Source organism: Phoenix dactylifera, chromosome 16, assembly GCF_009389715.1.
Source record: "Phoenix dactylifera cultivar Barhee BC4 chromosome 16, palm_55x_up_171113_PBpolish2nd_filt_p, whole genome shotgun sequence".
Classification (NCBI taxonomy): Eukaryota; Viridiplantae; Streptophyta; class Magnoliopsida; order Arecales; family Arecaceae; genus Phoenix; species Phoenix dactylifera.
The window spans coordinates 6,991,310-7,019,130 of NC_052407.1; the positions used below are offsets into that span (position 1 = coordinate 6,991,310).

The following is a 27,821-nucleotide window of genomic DNA, read 5'->3' on the forward strand; positions in this document are numbered from 1 at the left end:
GACAGCTTAAATCAAAAGATAAATTCTATCTAGGATGGACCCCTTGAAGATCTTCCATATAAAAGCCATGCCTAACATCATAAACATTAGAAGCCCACTTCAGGTAGTAGATAGAGAACTTAAATAAAACATTTGAAGGGCACGTTGAATTTGAGTTAACTTTATCAGATGACATGATGATAAGACACCTAAATCAATAGTTCGAGAAAATGACGGATCAAATAAAACAAACGATGACCAATTACTGAGGATGGGCATTCTAAAGTGAGGATGGACATTGTAAAATTTAAAATACAAATGTGTGACTAACAACTGCAACACCAGGACCCATGGATAATAGATACGGAAGACGACAAATAGGGCAGATTGGATTTATAAGACAAAAACGAGCATAGAGATTCATCGATGACACGCATAATTCAAGCTATAGAGTCTGAGTCCTGCTGCTCTCTGCATTCCTCACGGGAATAAAGTACGGATGAGCCTGGAGGACAACCAGCGATGAATTAAGAAATAGCTCTCATGAAAAGAAACGAAGATGCATGCTGATAATATATATTAACAGTTAAAATTACCAAAGCTTCTTTTGCAGTTGGCCTCTCTTGGTGATCATACCGAAGCAGCTTGTCCACAAAGCTGACAGCCTTAAAAAAAATAAGAAAAAAGAGAAAAAAAGAAAAGTTATTTTAGGATCGAGCTTAATAATGGCAGGACTTCAAGTAATTACCAAATAATATTGTTACCTCAGGAACCGCCAGATGCTGATTATCAATATTAATGAACTTTGACCACGGTTTCCTGCTATGCCTGTGACAATTTCAACATCCTGAACTTTAGAGCCAAGAGTTTGAAAAACATAATGGAATTGATCATAATGAGCATTTCACAACCTCCCAACAAGTGCCTCAAGGTGTGGGTCGAGCTCTATACGATATTTGTTGAGATACACATTCAACTCATCTGTTCCAAGCACCTAAAGCAGACAGCAAGACCTTGATCAGATTTTTATGAAAGAGAACAATCATAGGTACTGACTAATGAAATTTAATGATTGAATAATTGACTAGGTTTTAGAATATAGTCATAATAGGGAATTCAGCAGAGGAATGTATGCCTGCGGAAGACCTAATAGCATTGCTGATATAGAGAAACCTACTAACATTACTTGTCAGCATTATTCCTGATAACATGATAAAATTTTAAGAAACAGACCACATATGACATATTATCTGGCAGTTAAACATGCAACTCCTAGCCATATGCTCTTAAAGGAAATAAATGACCAAATTCTTAGTGAAAGGGTGGCCCATTTCACGAGGCTCCTACCATACATATGGAAAGGTGGTTTTCCATGTTTTAAGCCGTGACCTCTAGGTCACAATGGAGCAACCTTATCATTGCGCTAAAGCACACCCTCAAATTCCTAGAGAAAAAAAGAGAACAAAAACTAAAATTTGATTAGGTAGGGTCTCTTTACAGGGCTTATCATATAGAAGTTTTCAGATCACTTGATTTTAATGATCGTACAAAAATTTTATGGTACAATGACAGTTTCTAGTCCTGCAGTGAGTTCACATAAAAATACATCAATTAGTATCATGTTTATTGTACTTTAAAAGGAGAGATATTTTTCATTCTAAGCAGCAGTACCAGATACAATTCAGGTAAATTTTCAATCACAGATTCTATACTTCAATAATGTTATTTGTTTGTCCTCTTTGCAAGTGTAATTGATATAACAACCACTAGGAAAAAGAAGGGTAAAAAAATGGCAAAGCAAATGTACTTGATTTACACTTCGGCAAAAAAAGTATACCTTAGCTATTTTTACCAATTGATCATAATTATCATGCCCGTAAAAGAATGGCTCCTTGCGGAATATCTGTTGAGCAGGAGGGTAAGTTAATTTTGGGAAATGGTAATATTTCTTAAGATGACTACCCAGGCCACTTACCATCCCAGCAAACATACAACCAAGGCTCCACATATCCAAAGAATAATCATAATCTTGCATATCAACTAGGAGCTCTGGGCCCTTGAAGTATCTGGAAATGGAATGTCCAATAGCATTTAATGATGGTGAACAGAGAACAAAAAAACTCTGCACCTTACAGACTTGCAGATATAGAAAAGGAGATAGGTAAAATACAACATTAGTCTAATACTCCATAGCATGTGCATTTTGATTTATCTCTAGCTAGTCTGCACTAGGTAAATTTAATCAAAGATATCGATTAATGAATAATCTATTGCATGTATATCAAAAAAGAGTTCACTCATCGTCAATTGACCATTGACAGGTCTTGGAGATCCTTGCTGTACACTTGCTTGAATTTATGGAAGCAGCTCAGGCTGTAATAGTATTAAAATCAACTGCAAATGAAAATGCAAATGTAACCATAACCATAACAAGAATCATCCAACCTTGTCCAAAATATTTGTCATCTGCTTTATGAACCTTCATTTTCTAGGACAACTATTTAGGCCACACTTGATGCTATTTTCAAAAACAAGGGATCTTCTAGTATTCAGGAATATCAGATCGGATTGCTTGCTTGTTATAATTGATTGTCAACTTAACATCAACCCTCAACCATTTTCATCTGAGCTTGGGAACGGCATATATAAAATGATAAAGTCACTATAAAAACCCTTCATCTCTCACTAATAATATTCTTTTATTGAGTTAATCTAACTCCCCCATCCAAATCTTTGACTGATCTCCAACGAATTTAACTGCCACAGCAAAAGAGATTGCCCCCTCTCCGAAGATAGTCGAAGAATCCAAAACTATAGTTGAAGTATAAGTGCAGGTTTTTTCATTGTTATATCTTCACATCAAAGACAACTGAAGAAATCGTAATTACATGGATAACTAGAGCATCACAACCCAAGACCTCCACAAATCATGACGATAGGAGACATACCAATGGGCAGCCACCTTTAGAAAGCTTGCAGACACTCCAATGGTTGCAATGACATGGAAAAGCAATCCATCAGGATAAAATGAATCCAAATCATTTATAATAAGCTAAATGAATCAAGGGAACAAAGTGTTGGTAACCTATGTGAGAGTTTTAAGTCTTAGTAAAACCAATTAAAATGGATAATTTCAATGCATTTAAAATTACTTCATCAAAATGAATTGAACCAGAATCAAATATCTCAAATTCAGTCCTTCCAACTATTTTTTGCAAATGAGGGTGCTAACTGGATGAGCTGGTCAAGTCTCTTGCTTGGATACAAGAGACCTGAATTCCATCTCACACTCACCCTGATCTTTGGCTAGGATTCGACCCATCTTAGTTATTAAAAATAATCATATTTGCAAATAGAAACAAAAATGGAAGCTCAAATTCCTCCCGATCATACAAGAGCTCCTAGAGTTAAATTTAAAAAACCGTGAAATGTGCATGGCATTATGAGTGCCAAAAGAGAGCTAGACTTCAGATAAACACAAAGATTCATTATGCATGATTGCATTCCATATCAACTTAGAATTATATAACTCTATATTTTAAAAAATAAAACAAACTAAAGCACAATTAAACACTTAAATGGGTGCTTAAACAGTTACATAGACTAAACGACTATTGAACACATGTAGATACTGATTAAACAATTCAAAAATGTTTGACCTTTAGGGCCTATTTGATTGGCAGAAAGTGGACCCAAGTCACTTTCCCAAGAGTCACTTTGATCCACTTTCAGGCGTTTGGCTCTAAAAATGAAAGATGAAAATCACTTTGGCCCTGACAATGATTTTCATCCAAATAACTAGAAAGAAGGCAAAGTGACTTTAGGGCACTCAGATCCTGAGGTCACTTGGAAGTGGAGATCTTGAGAGCAAAGGGGGCTTTCACTTTGCCCTTACTTTTTCCTCGATCTTGATTAAAAAATTTAATAATAAATATTAAAATATTAATATTGTCATTTATTAACAATAATAGAAATGATAAACAATATAAATAATAACTATTTCAATATTAAAAATGATATTATTTTATTCATGATAATATCATTATTTAGTTAACAATAATGTGATTTATTATTTAATAATAAATTTATTATTTATTATTTATATCAAAAATATTATTAATTATCCAGACAATGAACAACATTGAGATTATGAATATTAATATTTATTATTAATAGCAAATAATATTACATACTTGATAATATAATTTTAATATCAAAATTAATATTAGTTTAATACTATTATTTTATTTAACCATAATCAATAATATTAGAAATTTAATATTATTAGTAGTCAATAATACTAATATGATTAATTCACAAAAACTAATAAAATTATTATTTATTATCTAAATATTGAATAGATAAATGATTGTAAAATATTATTATATTACTCAAAAAATCATTGGTAATATTTTTAATTACATTACTAATAGTACTACAAATAATATAATTAATAATAATGAATATTAGTTGTTATTATTGATATAGACTATTAAACAGTTAAAAATTATACATTTTAAATATGAGAAAACATTAGCTTAATAATATTATCTTATTCAATCATAATTAGTATTAATGATTTAATATTATTGGTAACTAATAATATTATTAAGATTTAATTACTGATAATTAATTATAATACATTTTATTATTTATTTGTTGCGCTATATTATTTATTTGTTAAAAATATTTTACTTACTATTAGATATTAAAATAATTAATAACAAAATATTGTTATTTTATTCAATAAATTCAGATCCTGTTTAATAATTAATAACAAAATATTGTTATTTTATTCAACAAATTCAAGAGAACGAGCTCATGTTCGAAGATGAAGATCCAAAGCTGAGGATTCGCAGAGCGGGGAAAGGTGCATTTTGGGCTATTCCAATCAGTATGGAAGTGGGCTCAAAAGGAGGATCTCAGCACAGGATTTTTCTCTGCAATGCAACTTTTTAACGCGATAAAGCGGCTGAATTCGCATGACTTTTGAGCCTAACTATACCGCCCTGTGCGAGAGAGAATGTACATAACAAGCTTGCTTTTTCAAAATTCTCTTTCTAGACATAAGGATGGAATCGTATGAGAGAGAGTGACTGATAGGGAGACTTTAGGTATTATTGATATTGATAATATAAACTAGGAAGTAACCGCATCAGACGGAGAGTCAAGGACTAGACTATTGAAAACATATAAATATACCAAACTGTAACATTGTTACTTTCAATAAAATCACATTTTGAAAAGTCAGTTTTCAGAAAGTAACTGCTTTCCACTTCAATCAGTTTCCTGCAACCAAACAGCCCCTATGTGTTAATGAGGCTAACATAACAGCATTGCATACAGCAAAGAGATTTCTCATATTATAACCATAAAAAATGAAATAGGCACAATCAGGCACAAGCAGTTACACAAAATCATAGCATGGAACTTAATCGCTAAATAGAAACGGCCCCGACTTAACAAATCAAATTATATCAGGCGTCATTTTTTACTTCAAATTTTCAAATAATTGTACAAGGCTAATCATTTCATTACCACCAATAAGCAGTGGAAGATTGAGTTTGAGTTAGGTCTTATACGAATGGCTCCAAAAACTTTTATTCAAATACGAACCTGGTAAGAACTTCAGGGTTTCAATTTCATCTAGTCTATTATCAAGTAAAATAATCTAGGCCTAGGAGTTGTGAACCAGCATTCGCAAATGCAGTGGCCAGGCAAGTAGAAAGTAAAAGAGGGAGCTGGTTTGAGAAGTGCAGCAAGGCAGCCCTTTAAGGTATATAACGTGGAGCAAGATAATGACAGAACAGGATATGGGCCTAGGAGGGGTTGCAAAGTGACCAAGCAAGGCAGTCAAGGTGAGTGTAAGGCACTACAAATATAGGTTATGGTCAAAGCAATCAAAGGCGAGATAGTTACAAGGCGATAGGGTGATGGATTGCTCAGAAATGGTAGTGCTCATTTAGGACACAGGGCTGATTGTGCTCCTAAGGCCCATGAGGCTATTAGTGAGAAGGGGGGGTGCAAACACCTAAAGGTCTCACAAGATGATAGGTAGAGGTACTTCTATATCGAACCTAAAAAGTTTTTTATTTCAAATTCTTATGTATCCAAATCGGAATCTAATGCTACATTTGGTTCTCAGAAATGATAAAGAATTGCAATGGAATGCGAATGGAAGGAATCGAAATCAGGATTCCTATTCAGGATGTGAAATGAAGGAACCCATGAAAAACAAACAGCAATGGAAATCTAATATTTAATTTAAATAGTTATGGATTAGAATATAATCAATTTTATATTTTTAAAACATATCATTAACATTATTTTCTATTTTTAAGTTTTTATTATTTATTTCATTAGTTTATTTATATTTTGTCTTAAATCAAATATTTCTAAAATTTTAATCTTAATTATTTATCTTTTGTACTTCTATTTTCATTTTTGTTCATATTTTCTAATTTATATTTAATATTTATAGCATGTATTATTTATTATTTACTATTTTATTTAATTATTTTATATAATTGTTAATATATATCTATATAATTTATATTTTCTATCAAATATTATTTAATAATTTAAATTTCTACCTTTATTTTCCATAACATGACATGATTAGTGTTATTTCTTTTTTATATTTTATTAATTAATTTTTATTTTATTCTGAATCAAGTTTTTTTTTTAATTTAAATCTTGGTTAGTTATATTTTATATGTTAAACTCTATCTTATTCATATATTTTTTTATTAGAGCTTTCTATTTTATTATTTTATTTTTATATTAGTTATTTATTTCAGAAAATGTTCAGTATTTATCTAAGATATTTTATCTTTTCTATTCAATAACATTTAACAATTTATATTTATTTTTTTCTCTTTAACATGCATTGCGCAATGCCCATTTGCGAGTACAAGACATAATAAAATTTTAAGTAATAGTCGATATGGCATTGTAGTGCATGCTACTCGATATTTTACAATTTCTAATAAAATAATATTTTTAATTATTTATTTTTATTATACATCATAATTATCGACTGAAAATGTATAATTTGTTACTATTTTATACAATAAAATTGTTAAGTGGTTCATTACTAAAAATATCATTTACACATGCTTTCAATAGAAATGGCCATTCCTTCGAGTGGAGTCATGATTCCAAAGGAATTGTGATTCCATCCTTTATCATCATACCAAACATCGGAATGAGGCCAAAGTTGGAATCTCCATTCCATTCAAATGCTCACCTCAATGAACCAATCATAGAGCAAAAGTCCTTTAGTGCTTCTATTTAATCCAGCTCCCACCCAATAATCCATCAATTTATTAAACCACTCTACCTATATATTAGACCTCACATTAAGTTATTGCAGATAATTCTCCTTAGAAAACCTATAAGGTAGAAGCAAAGTAAATGCACGACCATCTCAAGAATTAAGCTAAAGATATAATATAAGGTGATATGCAAGATAAGAGGTAGCCTAAAAGATTGTTCAAACAAAAAGTTAAAAAGAAAAGAGAGGCATAATCATTACCTACATATATGTCGATAAGACTTTTCTCATGGGCAAAAGAATGTTTTGTCCATGGTCGGCAGAATTGTCCTAAATCGTCCAATTCGAGGCATTCCGAGCCGTACCGATGGCGGACTGCGACGGTTCCGTCATTGAAACCGAGACCCGTCGCCAGAGGGGGAGGAGAAGGAAAAAAAGGAAAAGAGAGCGAGAGCGGGGCAGAGAGGGAGAGGAAGAAAAAGAGGCTGGCCGGAACCGAACGGGGAGCCTCTGCACGGAGGAGGCGAAAGCCGAAGAGATGCGGAGGCAGAAGCCGAAGAGACGCGGAGACGGGGCTCCGCCTTCGGTCCCCTGTTTCGTCGAAGGAGGCTCGTTTTATTTTTGCCGATTTTAAGTTGAAGTCGGCAAACCCATTGCCGACTTCACTTGACCCCCAGCTCCGCGTCTCCCGGCCTCTCTTCCTTCTCTCCCTCTCCCTCCCTCCCCCACTCTCTCTCTTTTCCTCTCTTCCGTTCTCCCTCTCCCCCGCCACTACTGTGTCGGTACTGAGCCGGCACAATGCGGGGCCGTACCGATCCAGGCCACCGGACAATTAGTACGGAGCTCGATACCAGCATAGCAGACACTGATTTTGTGAGTTAAAATAGACAATAGCTTATCTCGGAAAACATGGTATTTCAAAGCTATATCAGTTAGATATTTTACAGATCTTATGTTCCTCAATTTTAAGGAGCAAGCACCAAGAATACACGAGAGAAGAGTAATATTAATGTACTTTTTTATGTAAATAAGTTGTAAGAATGAGCAAAAGGCAGTTAAAAATATTGTTTAATTTTACACACTGTTTTAAAGAATAGACATCTGTTAATTCTGGCCTATCTTGCAATTGATCACTGTACTCCCAGGTTATCATCATTTATTTAGCAACACAAACTAAGGTGGGCCTTAATTCATTAGGGAAGAAAAGTAGCCCTACTTATTTAATTAACCAACTACCTGCTTGACTTTTTGAACTTCGAACTAATTGATCCATTCATGTTTGGTCTTTTCCACCTGACATTTATTAATTGCAGCAAACTACAGAAATGAATAACATTAGCAATAATTCAATAAACTATTCATGCTGGTCAATTTTACCACACATGAACAGTGTATAATCATCATAAGATCAAGGTGCTAAAAGTGCATCATTAAAGTTCCACTCAGCTGGGCAACTAAAGTTAAACACAGCCACATTTGGTTGCGGAATAATTTGGAAGGGATAAGCGGAACTTATTCAGATACTGTTGGAGGGGTAGGATTTACTTCACATGAAAGGGATTTTGGGCATGTGGTTGGACTGATGAAGGGATAAGTACATGGTAAAGCGTTTAAATTTTTCATCACAAGGATGAAATTGTCCTCCCACTTTTGTGCTTTTAGGGAGGAAAATGGGGCAAAAATTAATTAGGAGGTAGCTTTTTGATTTTTTTTTTAATCACAACGATGAAATTACTCTCCTTCCACTTTTTCTGTTTGGAGAGGGTAGGGGCAAAAAGGTAATTGGGCAGGATAACTTCCCTGATTCTGTGGAATAAAACAATGAGGCCCAAATGTCAGAATAGTTCTATCCCATTTAACTAGGATTTGTCCCATTTCACTGGATCCTCCCCCTTCTGCATACATACGAAACACAACCTTAATGAATAAGGCCCCATTTGGTAAAGCTTTTAGTGAGCCAAAAAGCACTTTCTGACTCTCCAAAAGTATTTTTAGATGAAATAGAGATGTTTGGTAAAAAATCAAAAAATCATTTTAGCTTTGCCAGAAAGCAAAAACAGCTTCTTGGAGAAGCACCAAAATGGAGCTTCTTCAGAAAAGCGTTTTTAGCATGCGTCGGAAAGCTGTTTTGATTTATAAATTTTTTTTGGACCAAAATACCCATGATAAAATATTATCATTAAAAAAAATATCCCTTTATATTTATTAATATATAATGATAATAATTATAATATTTTATACCTTTATTATTGTATTATATTATAAATATAATATTATATTACATTATATCATAATACATTAATAAGTTATGTTATATAAATCAAATTATGTTATATGATTATGCTATAGTATACAATATTATATTACTCTATTATAATAATATTATATTATATTACAGTAATATTATACTATATCATATATTTATGTATTAATATATATTATATTTCATTATGCTATGTTGTATAATACTATGCAATATTCTTTATGGTCATTTTGTCATACCAAAAGTCCTTTCTCCGTTTATTTACCAAACACATATTAAAGTTCCACAGCACTTTATAAATGTAGTTACCAAATAGCAAATAGCTTTTTATAAAAACTTTACTTCAAAAAGCTCTACTGTCAACAATTCTGCCAAACGGGGCCTAAGACCCCTAAATTAGTGACACCTTAAAGTACATTAAGTTTTTAATTCATATCAAGGGAGAAATGAATCCACCAGACCAAATGAAAGCACTTGGGAAAAAAGTCATACCAATTTCATATTCTAGAAAACCATATGCTATAAAACATGTAAAAAGTGTGTGCGCGTGTGCACATCTATATATACACGTATATGTATATATGTATATATGTATGTATGTATGATAAGGAGGATATACATAGCAAACAAGCATTATCACATACAAATAAGTCAGACTTCCCCTTTTCCCATTTAAGCAGCTTGGAATAAGCATGCATGTGATCAATGGACTATCAACAAAGTGTTAGGCCTATAGATGACACTTGCTTAGACTCTTATTGCACTCAGCTATACAGGGACTTACCAAACAAGTATGCTGATCAATAGATCACCTTAGCCCAATTTTATCACAACATATAAATTCCTTTGTTCTGTACAGTATATAATCTTGAGATCAAAGACAGATTAAGGATTAAAAATGTAGCATTGTCCACTAAAGAAGGATTAGGCCTAAAACCCACTCAGGGTATGCTTAACCAGGACCAATTAGTTCTGATTTTTCATGATATGTCATACCCATAGCCCTTTATTCATGACCCATAGATCAAAATTTCTTATCATTACAACAATATAGTCCAGTGGACTACATACTCCACCTCCAACTTGGTGCATGTTTACTAACAGATGATCTACAAACACAATAATTTCATTTTGTAAGGATTATCCAATAAGAAAAATGCCTTGATTATATACAATGAACCATATAATCAATGGCCCTTTTCTGAAATCTTCAACTATCCGCAAGTATACAACCCTCAACAGGAATGATCATTTAAGTGTGCTTTCTCATACAAGAGATACATCTACTAAAATTAAGAAACATGGATTGCTCAACTCTCTGTCTCATTTGGTCTGAATCACTGGTAGGCTAAGCTCTTCTATGTAAACATAATGTAGTAATACTGAAAATCAAAAGAAAATAGAAGTTTTTCCAACAAGAAAGAAAGAAGAAATATTTTGCAGAAGATTATATTATAAAGCCAATCATATCATTGTAAGAAAACAGACCTTGAAGCAACTCGGACGTTGTACTCTTTCCCTGGATGATAGAATTCTGCAAGGCCCCAGTCAATTAGACGAAGTTTGCGCTGCTCATGGTCGATCATAACATTGTGAGGTTTCACATCTCGATGCATGATGCCCTGCGAGTGACAGTAATCTAGTGCCTACAAAAATACATAGAAAAACTTAAAAACAATCATATATAAGGAATCTAATTTTACGTTCGACCCACTGATAGGTAGCAGCTCCAAAAAAACCAAAAACTTAACAAATTAATCATCCAAATTAATCTTTTCATTTCAAGTTTAGAAATTTAGAAAATCAAGACAAGCTTTATCATTTAAACTAACAATGATATTCCATAGAGAGAAGCAGCTAGCCAAAAGAAACAACTACAAAAAGCAGTTGCTGTCTTACATGATCACTTAGCAAGAACAAGAAAGAAAGATGATTAGAACCATATCCACAAAAAGGGGAAAAATGAAGAGAAAAAGGAGGGGAACAAAAAAAAGATACGGAAAGAGCAACAAATATAGTGCACTAGGGTAATTTAGTCAACAGGAAAAGATTGCACGCTCCTCTCCCACTACAACTGGTTTTGCCATATTTGAAAAGGTTTTGGTTTCAGTTTAGGTTAGGCTTGTAGAGTTTCAGCTTTGGCTATTTTATTCCAAGTTTCTTTTGGTCATAGAAATAAGAAAAAAAGTTCAAAAAATAAAAAATAGAATAAAAATGTTCTAGCAACAAGTGAAGAAAAGTTATTACAAAAAATTAGGGAATTTTGTGATAGTAGGCTTTTCACTTTTAGAGTTTCAATAGATTTAGGATAAAGTTAATATTGCAAATAAGTAAAATTGATAATATATACTGGTATTTTGCATCACGCATGTGTGATGCACATATAATATTTGACAATCCATTATATTTAGAAATTGCGAAGGTTTTGACTGACTAATGCATTAATTTTTTGAGGGATATATATAGGTGACTATTTAACTAAATACATATAGTTGTTATTGTTAGTTTTCTTTTTTTTTTATAGAATGGTGAATCATACTGTTCTAGCATAACTATATCCAAAAAAATTATGAAAAAAAAGTTGATGGAGAAAAAGAAAGGCAGCCTTATGGGCCTCCTAAAGGACCCCATTTGAGCACTAGGCAACGGAGGCGACCAAGTCAATAGCCTCGTCGCCTCCCGATAGACATGAGCAGCCCAAAATGTGTCGCAATCCCTCGTCAACCTGCAGATGTCCTACAAAAGTGGATGCCCATCGTCGGTCCTGTGCTAGCCGCAGATTCACTCGATCACCATAGTTGAATCTCCTTCAAGGTGAATGCTATCCGCATCCAAAACGAGCCTTGCATAGGTAAGGCCTTCCCACGCAGCTCTCAGCTCCGCTCCAAGAACATAAGTATCATAAATGCACCGATCCCCAGCCGCAACAAGTCTGGAATCATTACCTCTGATCACAAAACCAGCTCCTCCCCTACTGCTTCCATTGATCACACTGCCATCGAAGTTTACCTTGAGAAAGCTAAGAGGGGAGGAGGCTTCCAGGAGATAAAGACCACTCGAGTTGCTGTAAAAGCTGAATGAAGGTCCCAGATATCCCTTGTCGTCCCAAGTGCGGCATAAAAAAGAGGTTGGGTGATTTCAGCAGCGTGTAGTAGAAGCCCTGTCAGCCATGGTCCTCGAATGCTGCCTTTTGTTTTCGAACTCGGACGTTTCTATCCAGCCAGATATAGTAGGCCACGTAAGCACACCTGACACCCCAAACAATAGTAGTAGGGCTCCTCATGGATCCCTTCAGGTAGCCAACAAAGGCTTCAACTAGGGATGTCAACTACAAAAAGCTCTAGACAACCACAACCCCTCTCCAAACCCAAACCACCCACAAACATCCAAACAGAACATGGGTGATAGGCCTCGACCTCTGGACATCCATCATAAGCAAGATTGAGCCTCAACCGTCGTCTAGCCAGCACGCTCCTGGTCGGCAACCCCATACTACATTCCAAATGAATAGGGCAACACGAGGGTAAATGCAAAGCCTCCAGATCCAACCTCCATCCATCTACCGAGCAACCTCAACTCTAACCATGTCACAAAGGTCACACTAGCTCTCACCTTCGATCTGTCGATCGATCTCCAGACCCTCTTGTCCTCAACCCCCCAAGTGGAAATCGATAGAGCCAAGACACTCAGCCAATTGAGCCCCAAAGATTCGCCGGATGACAGCCTCATTCCACCTCTCTCCTATGATGAATAGGTCACAGACCTTGAGGCCGGCCACGCTCTCCAGGTCGATCATGGTAAGCCATAGACTGTGGTTGCTCCATCATCCACCCATCATCCATCACATCTATCGATTAGTCATCTCCCACAGACCATCTAATGCTGGGGAGAACCAACAGGCGGAGCACATATCTCCCACTAAATGAACGAGTCGTGTCGCCCAACCTGAGAGTCGAAAATCGTAGTGTGCATGCCAAATTTGGCCCTCATCAAGGTACTCCAAAAACTCTCAAGCTCGAGAAGATACCTGGCCATATGTCTAGCAGCAAGAAGTTCTCTCCTCCTAAGCAAGGAATGAATGCCCAACCCACCACTGCTAACCTCCCAAGCCACCAGGTGAACTCCACTTCTGCCCTCCCGCCTTCCCCAGATGAAGCTCTTGAACATCTACCCCAAGTTTCTCAGCGGTGCCTTAGGCACAATGGTGTTGGACAACAGGTAGATCAGAACCGAACTGAGGACAGACCGCACCAGAGTCACTCTACACATCATAGAAAGTGCATCCGACTGCCACCCCTCGAGCCTTTGCTTGATACCTGTTCAATGGTAGCGCAGTCCGACCTGCGATGGCGTCTTCTAGTGATAAGCAACCCCAAATACCTCCAAGTTCCTTCCTACTCGCCCACACCCAGGGCTTCCTTAATGATAGACCTAAGCTGCGGCTTGATCTTTGAAATGAAGCAGATGGCTAATTTGGCCAAATTGACCTGTTGCGCAGATGCTATACAATACTCCTCCAAGATCCTCCAGATCACAAATGCATTCCGCCTCGTAGCCCGGGCAAAGAGCATGCAATCATCAGCAGAGAGGAGATGCAAAATCAAGACGAAAGACAGCGCAAGCCTATAGGCCTCAAGGACCTAAGTCATAAAACCTGCACGAAGGGCTCTAGACAAAGCATTAGCACAAATAATGAAGAGAAAAGAATAGAGTGCACAACCTTGTCGAAGCCCAACCTAGAATCGAAGAAGGGCATCGACGTGCCATTCACCAGGATGGCGAAGGAAGGAATCTGAACACCACCCATAATCCATCTGATCCATACCTCATGAAAACTGAAGCTCTCTACTGAGTGAATTAAGAAATACCAACTCATGCGGTCGTAGACCCTCTCCATGTCCAGCTTGACTCCCATCAAACTCTTTCGACATGGGGCTCTCTAGAGATCATACACGAACTTCTGAGCAATGAGGACATTGTCGGAGATATTGCGACCCCCAATGAAGGCCCTCTGCTTAGGGCTGATGAGCCAAGACAGGAATCCCCTCAACTTGGACACTAAGATCTTCGTAGTGGCCTTGTAAAGGGTGGTACATAGGCTGATCGATCTATAATGATCCGACCCCGTAGTGTCCGACTCTTTGGAATCAGTGTGATAAAGGTCCTATTCCAAGCCCTAGGCATCAAGGCCGTCACAAAAAACTGTTGGATGGCCCAATATTTTTTAAAAAAAACTGGAGGAAAAATCGTCCGGCCCTGGAGCCGTCCTCTGCCAAGGACCAAATAGCATCCTAAACTTTTCTAGCCGTAATCGAGCTGACAAGGGTGATGTTCTCCTCTGACACTCTCCATCGGTGCTGGCCCGAGAAGCAACCCACTGCTCCCAAGCTGAGCCATCCACCTCAGCTAGAAAAGCTGCAAAAGCTTCCTGTTGATAGTATATCATCTGTCACCTAACTACTACTATCTCTGAAGTTTCGGATAATCGTTGATTGATGAAAAAATCTGATATTTTGATCCCCCTCCGCAATCCACTGCACCTTAGATTTCTGTCGTCATAGGACCTGCTGACAAAAAAGTGAATGATGCATGGCTAACTACGCCCTGAGCTCCACCAACTCCTCAGACAAACCCCCACTCTGCTCCTCTTTGGATTGGAGGTTGGCAATAGAGGCTTCTGCCTCCTCCAACTTTCTGAAAATGTTGCCCACCTCCTTCCGATTCCACTTTCTCAGTCGGCACTTCTTCAACTCCAGTTTACGAGTGACCCGATATATGGCATTGCCCTACACCGCCGTGCGCCAAGCCACCCACGCAATTTTCCAAAACTACGGATAGGAGAGCCAAATCTTCTCGAAACGAAAAGAGCTCTGATATGGGGTAAAGGAGGAAGTACTGACCAGGATAGGACAATGGTCCAAGGTGATGCAGGAAAGGTGGCACACATGGTAGTCCGAAAAGAGCTGTATCCACCTAGATGTGGCAAAGGCCCTGTCAATTCTCTCCCAGACTCTCGCTCAACTCAAGCGATTATTACACCATGTCAATTTCGACCCAATGAAACTGAGATCAACCAGGCCATTAGTCACAATAAAGTCCTAGAACTCTCTGACCTCAATCTTGCTAGTGAAAGGTTTGCCCCCACATTTCTCCTGAGGACCATCAATACAGTTGAGTCACCTGCCACTACGGTGAGTAAGCCCTGATAAATCAGGTTGGCCACCACGCCTCATACACCCGACGCTCCTTGTAGTCAATACTGGCATAAACAGCAAATAAAATCCAAGGAGGCCCATTTCCTTCATAAATCACCATAATGAGTTGTTGATAACATTTGTGAAGATATCCAAATTACAACTGCCTAATCTCCAAACCACAACAATGCCAGCCGACAAGCCTTGAGACTCCACCGCATGATATCCAATGAAGTAGGGAAGGAGCGCCTGACGTGCTGAAGACTCCTGCCCGAGAGACGCGTCTCAAACAGGACACAATTCCAAATCATACAGATGCACCAACCTTCTAATGGCAGTGCAGAAGGGTTTCCCAACCCCCCTATGGTTCCATGGTAAGACCTTTATCCTACAGAAGGGGGCTTGCCTAGGGCCTCTCCACAAGCCTCCATTCGCAGCCCACCTACCGCCTCATCCTCCCTTGGCTCCTCTCTCATCTTCGAGCCCAACACAACCATCTTCAGCTTGCGGACCTCTGAGCCATGATTACCCCCAGCCAAGCCCAATTCCTCCCCCAACGACCCGAGTGCGCATTACCACCACCACTCCCTTTCCATCATCCATGCTCGTCGTCGGCTGCCCTTACTACCCACCAGGGACCGCAACACAAGGCATATGATGGCCTTATGCCTCTCCGACTCGGCCGCTCATCGCTACCTCCTGGCTGACATCCAAAGCTCCACTGGAGGGCTCTGACGCCCTGGACTCAGTCGTTGACGACGAAAATAGAACCGCTTGCCAAGGTGGTTCTCCGCAGGCCACAACCTCTTGGCTAAGCATGTCTCCTCCCGAAGCCTCTACACCCCCATGGCCAGATGCTTGGGTCGGCGGGTGGACTCTCGCCGACAAGAATCGCGATCCCTCTTCGCTGGTGGGGGTCCCGAGCCCATGGGAGGAGAGGAGAGCCGAGCCGAGGATGCAAAAGCCCAGACTCCACAGGCCCAGAACTCCTTCACCGAAATGGTGGGCTCTTGGCCCACTTGAGTGGGCCTAAGTTGGAGCCTGCCTCCACCATATCCGCATCGACCTGCTGCCCTCCGTCTTGGCCCAAAAGGCCCTCTCCTAAGGCTCGGTCCACGTTGCTTTGCGCCTCAGGGCTTGACTCAAGGCCAGTACTCAGTTGACTCACCCCTTCAACGATTTGCACCGAGTCACCCGCAATAACATCCTTCGCTAGTAATCTCCGATGAGCTACCTTGGCCAGCTTTTGCCGATTCGAGTCCGGCAGTGATCTAGGCGAACTCAGCTTGTTCTATGGAGAACTCAAACCTAACTGAGAGGAACCCGGTCATGACGCCGACTCGGAGGTGAACTCAGTCGTGTTCTTCGGATGCACCCTGATTTTGGAAATCTTAGGCTGCCAGATCATGGATGTGGCTAGCCAAGGGCCGAATATCAGGCGTCGCTCCGCGCCGACCAGCTCCTCTGCCTAAATCGAGGCCTCCTGAACAGCCCCCACCATCGGGTCGAGACCTCCTTTCTTGGCGCCCCCTCCGTCGGCGCTGGCATAAGAAGAGGAAACCAACACTCGTCTTTGTGGCCTAATCTACCACATTGGTAACAGAAGGCTGGTAAGTTCTCATACACGAATGCCTGCCAGAACGTCCGCAATCTCCCCCTGATAAGGACCCCTAGCTTAAGGGGATCAAAAGTATTTATCTCCAGCTTAACCCTAGAGAATTCAAGCTTCCGTTGCTGGTCTGTGAAGCCGTCCAGGGCCAAAGGCCGACCACAGGCCGTCGTTAGGTCCAGAAACAACTCCTCTCAATACTAGGGAAGACAAGGGAGGCAGAGCCAAACCACTGCCTTTTTCACCACATCTGTGCCCGAAAGAAAATCTGGCACCCATTGCTCCATTGCCAATAACTGGCCTGCCACCAGCCAGCGCCACTGACCAAGGTCGAGTTCCGATCCTCACTCTTGAACCGGAACACATGATGATCCTCCGCCATCAGGAAGGATTCAACATCATAATCTAGCTTTCCCTTGATTTTCAGTTCCTGGGCAACCCACTCAGCCGAAACTCTCCGATCAAAACTGCGAACAATGATCGTCGTCGACTCCCATGCCTGCCTGGACGCTTCCATTCTCTCCACCGACAGTTCAAGAACCTCTGAGAAGTATCGTTGGAGATTCTCAAACTCCTCCAAAATTCTACGATTGGTCCACACCGGCTGCCAAGGGGGCTTGAACCACCATCGACCACAAGGGGTTGGACTCCACTCTCCTGGGAAAGGGCCGATCCTCGCTACCTGACGAGCTTTTGGCAGGTCTCGAGCGTCGATCCTCGCTGCCAGATGAGTTCTTGGCCAATCTCGCTCTTCGGTCACTCATCCTCCACCGCTCACCACCCATTCAACAGAAAGACTCAACCACCACATGAAAATTAAAACAGTCTTCATGTTAGTTTCTATAAACTACTATAATAAGGGTCTTCTAGAGGCATTGGTCCATCAAGGGTTATGTTTATTATCTATCCCTATTTTTAACTCAAGGAAAAAAGAAAATAACCAAAAAGTGATGCTTTATGACCTAGGTACTTAAAAAAAAGACAAATAACTACAATATGACGGTCAACAGTAAAATAAAACATTTAACACTAATTTTGTTTAGTTTTTGCCAAACTCGCCAAAGCCATCACAACTAGACAAGTTAATGGTCAATTTTAGCCAAGAATGACAAACTATCAAAACTAACCAAAACAAAATAGTAGGGGCTCGTCTCACTTCAATTTCAGCCAAAACTTTGGGCTTCACTGATCTAATAATGAAAATTACAAGTTTACAACCAGCCGAACCAACATCAGAACTATAGAGCACAATAAGATAGGAGAGTTCCACTAGATCTTAGGAAGATGACAGGTCTTCATGCTCAACCCCACCACCAAATTCACTGCACGACATACCATGAAGTGATAAATTATCTAGCGCATGGCATAGCTTGCATGAGACTGGCTATGTCTTCTAAAGCATGGGAGCATTGAAATCAAAGAAGACCTTGAGAGCCACAGTTATTGACTTAAGAAGCTCTACAATTTTGTAGCTTCTAAGTTTATGAGGTGGTGGTACAATTCCAATATAAGATATTTGAGTAGTAGGTGTAGAATTTTGTAGGATTTTAAATTTAAACTATGGCTGAAGACTGCATATTTTCTACCTCTATTTAGTACTAATCAGTTCAAAGCATGTTCGATGAACTTGTAAAAGTATTGGCATTTTCAACTGTCTCTACTGCCTTAACGAGCCCAAATATATAATTAAGGAATATAAGATGTTACTTAAATCCCTGAAGAAGTGCTAGGATGAAGACCCAGCCGAGTTAAATCACCAATGAAGACCCAGCCTTGCACCAGCAGCGTGCTACTCAACCTTTAACCTCTACCTGTAGCAATCCCTACTACCCACGTGCCCCTCTCCCCTCTGAAGTAGAAAGCTTTTAAGAGGCCCCAGCCAGCCCTAACCCATTCTTATCCTTGGCCCCTCACATTCACAACATGTTGTGTTCTCTATATCACCTCATGCAGTCAAGATATAAGTCATCCTTTCCATATAATACAAGGAAATAATATCCAGCCAAACCAAATCTGAAATTATGTCTAAAGGAAGATTCAGTGCTCCAGCCAATTAAAGTAGAACATCTTCCTCCAACCTCCAAACTCTTCACATTTCATTGGGCCCCCAATCCAATCCTATCCATTCTAATAACTTCATTCCAATGCAAAACCAACACAACCCACAAGGAGAATAGTTTTATCTGCAAAGCAGCTTTAATTACAGATCTGATTACAATCAGTTTCAAATGCAATGCTTAGGGACTAGACTAGCTCAAAAACCAGGCAGCCCAGCTGGCCCACCCAAGCCCGGCAAGTTTTGGACGAGTCTGGGCCTGATTTTTCAGCCCGGCAGGTCAGACCGAACAAGAAATTTGAACCCATCCTTTAAACGGGCTGGGCTCATACTTGCATTAACACAGCCCGAGCCCAGCCCGAACCTGATTTTATAAATTAATAAATATTATATATATGATATCCCTTAAATACCCTTAGAGTTTTACAAAATTACATCCCTAACCTAACCCTTAAATCTCTAAACTCCTTGCCCCACTGTGCCTCCTTGCCACATCATCCACTCCCTCTCTCGTCGTCGTCATATCATCCGCTCCCTCTCTCGTCGCCACCACGTCGTCCACTCCCTCTCTCGTCGCCGCCGCGTCGTCCGCTCCCTCTCTCGCCGCCGCCGCATCGTCCCCTCCCTCTCTCGTCATCGCTGCAATCCAAAAAGCTCGAGGCCTAGCCCGACATCTGAAGCTACCAAACTCGAGCCTGGGAAGTAAGCCCGAAGCCCAAGCGAGGCCGAGCTCGGGCCTAGCTAATTTTAGTTACATATGGAGTTGAGCCTGGCCCGAACCCAGCCTGGCCCACCCAATAAGCAGCTCTATTAAGGATTCAAATTAGCCTAGGCACCAACATGATAATTGATTGAGGAAGTGTTTACTGGATTTTCAGTTTGGCTAGCACTTTGCACAAGAAAGTTGTATGACTTCAGAAGCCCAATGAAGTGTACATGCTCCAAAAATTTGGACTGGTCATCATTTACTACATAATTCAAATGGAAATGAAAATTGCAGTAGCTAATGTGATGAATACTCCTATTGAAATCCACAAAGGCAGAAAATTCCAGATCTAAAAAGTCAGAGAGCAATGCTCTCTAGCCTCTAAAACTCAAACAATGATGAAAGGAACCCATTTAAATTAGTTTCTCCTAACAAAGTGTAAATGATTATGTACTTTGGTCCTCATATTCAAGACCATCCCAATCTCTAAAAGTTTCTGATAGGCTAGTCAAGATCGTTATGACCACCACAGAGCCAAAGTTGTGACATTTTCTGTGCAGATTAGGACATCTAACAACCATGGTTCTCCTAACCATTAAAGGACTCTTTGAATGTTCCTAGTCAATGGCATCAAAAAGTTTCCACAGTACATATACACAGCTGTAGAAAATAGTGTAATTTCCCTAGCCACATGTTTCCACCTTAGTACTGCCAAATCCCAGACAGTTGCATCTGCTGCCATATATCATACAGCTTTATATTTTTCATTGATACCACATGCTAGACATCCATTCCAACTTGCATCTGCCTCCCTCCCAAAACCCTATCATTTGAATGAATAACAAGCATTACCATATACATAGTATCTTAATGTATGCCATGAATTACATAGTATTTATGATAATATGCTGGTTTACCAATAATAGGAATAAATCGAACACTCTGTCCTCCATATGTTCTGTACTTTATGGCCATTCTCCATTAACATTATCATTTTTAATATAAAAACAGATAAGTTCTGCTCATTTGGATACAAAGTCACAGCAGTACAGAGTACATATAGATAAACAAGATGAAAACCTCTACATCATTGTATTATTATGATACAGGCAAATTGATAGTTTATACAATCTCAACATTATGTAGTACAGTTTGTCCAAAAAAAATTAGATGAGAAGAATGACACAGCATGTAAGATCCAATAGAAATTAAAACAATAAGATGTAATTTTTCTGATATTTCTTTGATAGCAACAACTCATTATATGGAACAATAAACTTGCCTTTAATAGTTCATAAATGTAGTATCGGATATCATAATCTGTTAGAGTTGGATAGAGCACTTTGAAGTCTGTATTATTGACATATTCAAAGATTAAACTGGGTGTCTTTGATTGCTGATCTCTGACAATATCAAGTAATTTTACAATGTTTGGCCCTCCACATAGGTTCTGCAATATCTTTATTTCTCTCTTAATCTGCATGGTCATCACAAGTGAAATGATAAACAAACATTTAAGCAGAGAGGATGATACAGCTGACATCCAACATTCTTACATGTTGAACCAAGCAGAAAAGTTATGAACAATCGTAGAAGAAAGAAAGCATCAGGTGAACGTCAAAACATAAATGATGGCAAGTCATTGAGAAAATAGAGACCATAAGAAGAAATATAGTCTGGAAACCTTGATACTTATTTTAAGAATTTCATGCAGGCCTACCTGTCAGAATTCATTGTTTAAGTAGATGCTAGATGATCTTGAATTTCCACAAACCATAATGCACTTTAACAAGAAACCGATCGAAGCAACTCATTTGAAACAAAACAGTACTGAAAAATACACAGGAGAAAGAAAAGTAGAATTTTCTTGAGATGATATGTTGTTCTTCTGATAGATATACATCTAGATCAAAATTATTATTTAAGTTCATTCAAACTTCAAGATTAAGTCTAGTTAAAAATAAGTCCTGATAATTTCATTCAAAAGCTTGAAATGTACAGAGATAAGCTGATTTAAGCTCATCCAAAGTAAGTTTACATAATCAATTGAATTATAAACGAAAGCAAGTCCATATACCAACAGAGATCTTTCATTCAGAATATTTAATATGTGAGAAAAAAGAAAAATTATTCACTGAATTTCAACCATCAAACAATAGTTTTAAATGGACATAGGTTAGAATGTAAATGCATGTGCACAATGTATTAAGTAATTTAAGTCAAACCGTTTTGATTGGGAATTTTACACAAATCACATAAATATTGATTTTCTTGAAGAGACCTTCCTGATACTAAAACCATTACATGAACATAGGTTCTATTACATGCTCAAACCCCTATTTCATCAACATTTAGGTAGCAACAGATAGGTTAACTTGCAGGCAAAATTTTCTGGAGGATACCAACATGAAAAGGGGCGTTAAAGGATGCCACCTCCTTATTGGAAAGAGTGAATTATACAGGAGGAGAGTGATATTAGGGTTATATAAAGAATTTCTTAGTCGCATTGGGAAATGCCTACCTAGCCTAAGGTCAAAAAGAGATATTTGGGCCAACTAAGGGAGAGAACTTGATCTGATCTGGTGAAGTACATTGACTCATAAAGTGGTCATCCAAATACAGATTGAACCAAGAAACAAGCACTAAGTCCTTCTGATGCCATGGGGAATTACAAGAAAAATGGTCCATGTAGGGGCTAGATAGGAGTATCCAAAGACAACATATTGGATGGATAAACTTTGTGTGCTGAGATATCTCCCTGTGGACCACCTAGAGCCTTTCCAGGTGATGATAAAAGGAACAGAACTGAAAATATATCCAGTTATCAAACATTTAACTTCATAGCTTTCATGGAACATCAAATCATGTCCGAAGCTACTCTTGCCCATCAACATTTGCAATTTTTGTCAGCTGCAGCAGAGGCTTTTTACTCCCTTTATGCATTTTGAATGCAAACTTTAATCTCTAAGACAAACATCCAATTCAAGATTATTGATATTAGTTTTAAAACTAAATTTTTGTGCAGACTATTAAATGTGCTCAACATATTTCAATCAATACGAAATGCTTGCCCAATTCATTTAAACACCAGCATCGTTCGCATAAATAGGGGATGTGGTTTGAATGTTCAAAGTTCATACAATATATAGTCGCCAATTTAAAGCAATACAACATATTTTAAAAAAAAATAAAGCTCCCCTAAACTATCATCAAGTATCTTCTCTCACACATGCACTCACATATAGACAACTGGTGGATGTATTTATGTCCACACATACTGTAGTACAGTACAGTAAGTCGTATTTTGTCCTGGTATGATTGACATTGCCAGGCTGAATTTCCTTGAACCTTGGTGCATGGATTAGGGTAGAGGCTTCTGACAATGAACAGAAATTGGCACATTAAAAATATTCTGGTTTTGAGAAATCTATTTTACTTTGGACTTGAAATAGTATGTTAAGTTTTTTCAATATTAAACAAAAAAAAAGTTGAAAGCAAGGGAAAAGCTTATGCATTGATTACTGGAAAAGCAATGTCAATAGCTAGTTATTAATGGATGCACAGGTTGTATTTTTTAAATGGGTAAGAGACGGCATGATTTTTCTTCATTTTGAGGATAAGGAAGGTATGTTGAATAAGAACAGAAGTCATAGACAAAACTGCTTTAGGATGATTAGCTGTTAGATAACGTATTCCACTTAATATGACCAAAGTTCACAAAGTTGGAGAGGGATTTTCTTGAGATAGGAGGATAATATCATGGAATTCAGGAATTTCAAAGGGACAACCATCAGCAAGCAGTTAAAGGTATACTTCATTGTTACAGCACAGATTATTCTTGTTTGTAAAAATCTTTTTGATTTCTCCATATGCTGCTAGTAGTGTCGTATCAGTTTTACAATAATAAGCAATCTTGTGGTGGTCTCATTCAGTAGCTTTATGCTTTCATGGAGCTCCAACAAGTTTATTTAAGACATTTGGGTTAAATTTATCCTTAGCTTGCTCATGCTATGATAGGAAATAAATAGTTGAAGTGGATCTCAACAAACTATCTATGGACCTAAAGAATTTTGACCAAGGTGTCACGAGGTAATTGCAGGATCAGATGCAAAGCACTTCAATGTATAGTGCATTATAGTGTCCTAATGCTAACTATCATATCACATGAAACAGGATGGTAATTTTACATTGTCATGTGCTGATATAGCAATTCTGCATAGAAACAACTAGCTTAATTTGCCTTGAATCCATATTCACTTGATCAATGAACTAATGAATTTTATTTCTTCCATTTAAGTGCATATACATTTACTCTTCTTTATAATCAATGTTCAGTAGTTCTCAAATAAGTGTTACAAAGCTCCATCCAATCAACATTGTTTCATGCTTTGAATCTTCTGAATGAAGTCTCAAATTTTTCGAGAATCATTTCATTTAGAAGTGATCATTTGAGGGTAATTTAAAAGACGATGTTACAGAGTGATGGAGCTCATACAAGGTAGATATTTAGAAGGCCAAGAAACAAAACTTCTCAATGAAACCATAATCACCAATCATATCATCAAAATAAAACCATTTCCAAGTATGCTGTTCCAATACAATAAAACCAAAAAAATCATTCTCAAGGATACAAAAACATGAATTTTGCTAGTGGAAGAAAAATGATGAAACATAACTTGAAACATCAAGTATGAATGATGAATATATTAAACATGTTGATTAAAAATTATGCAGATTCACCTCCTTGATAGTCATTCAAAAATGAGAGATCAATTCCATCCAATTCGTCAAGTCCATTCAACCGGTGGAATAATGTCATCACAAAATTTAACACGAAATAAGGGATATTCATAACGTTAAGATATAAAAGAAAAACGCCCATTGTTGGAACATAACACAAACAAATAAGTCCACCTAAAAGACATTTATGGGCAATTTTAACTCCATCACAAACATGTCTAGTAGGAGACATAACATGTTTTATAGGCATACGCAGCGGCAAATTAAACTAGACCTCCAAAATGACCTTGGTCATTGTAAAGCAAAAGTTTGCATGGCTAATAATTAGATTTATTCCCTTGAACCTTCTTTGTCAATAAATATCCATTAAGTACTTTTTTATGCAGTTTTGTCAAATCTATTTTACCCGATTCAATGATTCACTTGGTTCGAAGTTGGGTTCATAATTCCCCATTCATTACATGTTGATGAACCCAATTCATTAAGAGTATGAATAGAAAAATATTTTTAATTAAATTAATTAAAGTTACTAACTTTAATCAATTTGGTGACTAATAAAATTTTAATCCTTTACTAAATTCTATCAGAAATATTTTATTTCTCAAAAATAAGATGTATTTTTAATTTATTAAAACACCCTTGTCAATTATCATGAACTACATGTAAATTGCATTTATGTAAACTTATCATGTTGTTATGTTGTTAATAAATATCATTGTATTTTCCTTCCCACCTTCCCCCAATCCATAACAGAACTGGCCCACCTCTAACTATCTCCCAATAACTCCTCACACTCGACTCTCTCCTTTATCCTTGTCCACAAGAAATGATGTGCTATATTGCATAGAGTTCAAAAGGGACTTGGACTATACAGTGCTATCTTCACATGAGCTACACATTTTTATTGACAATGGAATATACGATTGATGTTTTATAAGAATCAAAGCAAACCATATTGCAAATCGATATGAAATGCACCGATTCATAGTACGCATTTGTGGGAAGCGATTTAGTAATCTTTTCTCAAGTCATAATGTATCATTATCTCATGCAATCTCCACTTCCTAAAACTCTAATAAAAAATTGAGGCCTGCTCTTCTTTCTTGGACCTATGACATGATATCAGAATCCTCTTCTTATCGTGGCTCAATTTTTTATGTGCTTACCCTCCTATCTCTATCCATTTTCCACCAAATGCATCCTCAAAAAATTCAAGCCAATTACATGCTTTCGGTGAATTTCTAAAACTTTCCTTCGTGGCTGTAACAGAAATTGCTTATATGCAATCTATTTATATGGTACTCAAAATATATTTAAAATGTTCTTTAACCCCAAGTTTTTAAATATAAACAGCATTATGATCATTAAAATTTGTTTATGCTATTATCCTTGGTTTCATGGGCATGTCATGGTCAAAATAATGGTCCAAAAAAGGCTTCAACATTTCCCATTCATCAAATATTTCCAAAATTTTGATGCATGTTGAGCCAATCTTGGGTCAATATACCCAACCTGGAGAAAAATTGCAGTGAGGTGTCTTGCACATGGTTTTGACCACAGCCTTGTGGGTTCCCATCCACTAATTTTTACAATCTTTATTCCAAATAGGCATTTGCGTGCACTATAATGGCTTCCTCACTACCACCAGCAGGTCCACTAATAACAAGTGTAGAGAGATCAAGGTCTATGGGCAATCATTGTACAAACAACCTAAAACAGAATTCACTTGTCTCCCAACATGAGGTCCCTTTAGCAATCTCAAATACCCCTCAATATGCCTCCCTTCATTGTAGCTCATTGACTTGGCTCTTCTTATGCTTCTATTTTATTTCATAGAATTGCCTAGGTCCTTACAGATTTTCACCGTATGTTATTAGTTATATTACCCTCTCTGTAACTTCATACCATGGATCAAAAGTTTAATTTCAGATAACTAATTCAATTTTGCATATTTTTCTATTCCTATAACAGGTAGCACAATGCATCTCCAGTCATTCCGCATTTGTCTTCAGAACCCAAATAGACTTTTTGCAGCCACAAAAAGCTAGAATTTTTCTTATTCGAAAGGAAGCATCAAAAGCAACACAGTGAAGACAACTGAGCGGTTGCAAGAGGTACTCCGCAGAAAGGGATAGCTATCTATCAACAAGCTAATTGCTTGATTGGAGAGCAAATCGCACCTTCTTCTTCTTCACCGGCTTTAGGATCTTAATGATGCACTTGTCATTGTTCGTGCAATGAACTCCCTCGAAGACCTCGCTGTACTTTCCCCTCCCGACCTTCCGAACCACCTCATAATCCTCCTGTTCCCTGCCAATAAGGGCAAAAAAGGGGAAAAACAGACTTCTTAGAATCAATAACAGGATATGAAACGAAACCCAAAGGGAGCCGGAGGAAGGGAGGGAGCGGTAATCCGGTACCCCCATTGGACGGCGAGGGACTCGTAGTCCCAGTACTCTCTGGGGCGGTGGACGTTGACGTCGGCGTAGGCCCGGGCCTTGGAGGCGGCTCCGGGGCGGCGGATTGATTTCCCGATCTTGTGCGCCAGGGTTTCCAGCCGGAGGACGGCAGCAGGGAGGACGCGAGTGGGGCTCTCGGCGCCGGCGAGCGTCGGGCCGCTAGAGATCCGCCGGAGAGCGGCGCGCCGGAGAGAGGGGAAGGGAAAAGAAGAGAGAGTGGGAAACGGGGTCCGGGGCAGGAGGAAGAGTCGGTGGGATATGGAGCGGAGGGGCCCCAAGGCCATGAAATAGAAAGAGAAGGGGATATCACGAGGGCGGCGAGCCCATCTATATTCCCGTCCCCCTCTTTCCCCACTGACCAAAAGAAAAGAAGGAATTCTTTAATTATTCCCTTCTTTACTATGGCAAGTTTCTCTCCAATTTTCATTTCTTCCGCTTCGAGAGGAGCACCGGAGAGATTCACACCATGACCCCTTGAGGACCTCCCCTTGTGGACTAGGGTTTGTCCATTAAAAGCGGACAAGGCACTCTTTCTTTTG

General features: G+C 38.3%; 1 protein-coding gene across 1 annotated transcript; it reads right to left on the minus strand.

Annotated features, from left to right (window-relative positions):
* Positions 1 to 98: 98 nt before the first annotated feature.
* LOC103709130 (casein kinase II subunit alpha-like) lies at positions 99 to 27,757 on the minus strand. Its single transcript, XM_008794336.4, has 10 exons — positions 27,244 to 27,757; positions 27,004 to 27,133; positions 21,366 to 21,560; positions 11,007 to 11,164; positions 1,955 to 2,045; positions 1,817 to 1,882; positions 891 to 973; positions 744 to 807; positions 576 to 644; positions 99 to 484 (listed from the first exon to the last, which is right to left on the minus strand). Exons 1-10 carry the CDS (start codon positions 27,564 to 27,566, stop codon positions 425 to 427), a joined length of 1,239 nt encoding a protein of 412 aa, XP_008792558.1. The 5' UTR covers positions 27,567 to 27,757; the 3' UTR covers positions 99 to 424.
* Between the last annotated feature and the right edge of the window lie 64 nt (positions 27,758 to 27,821).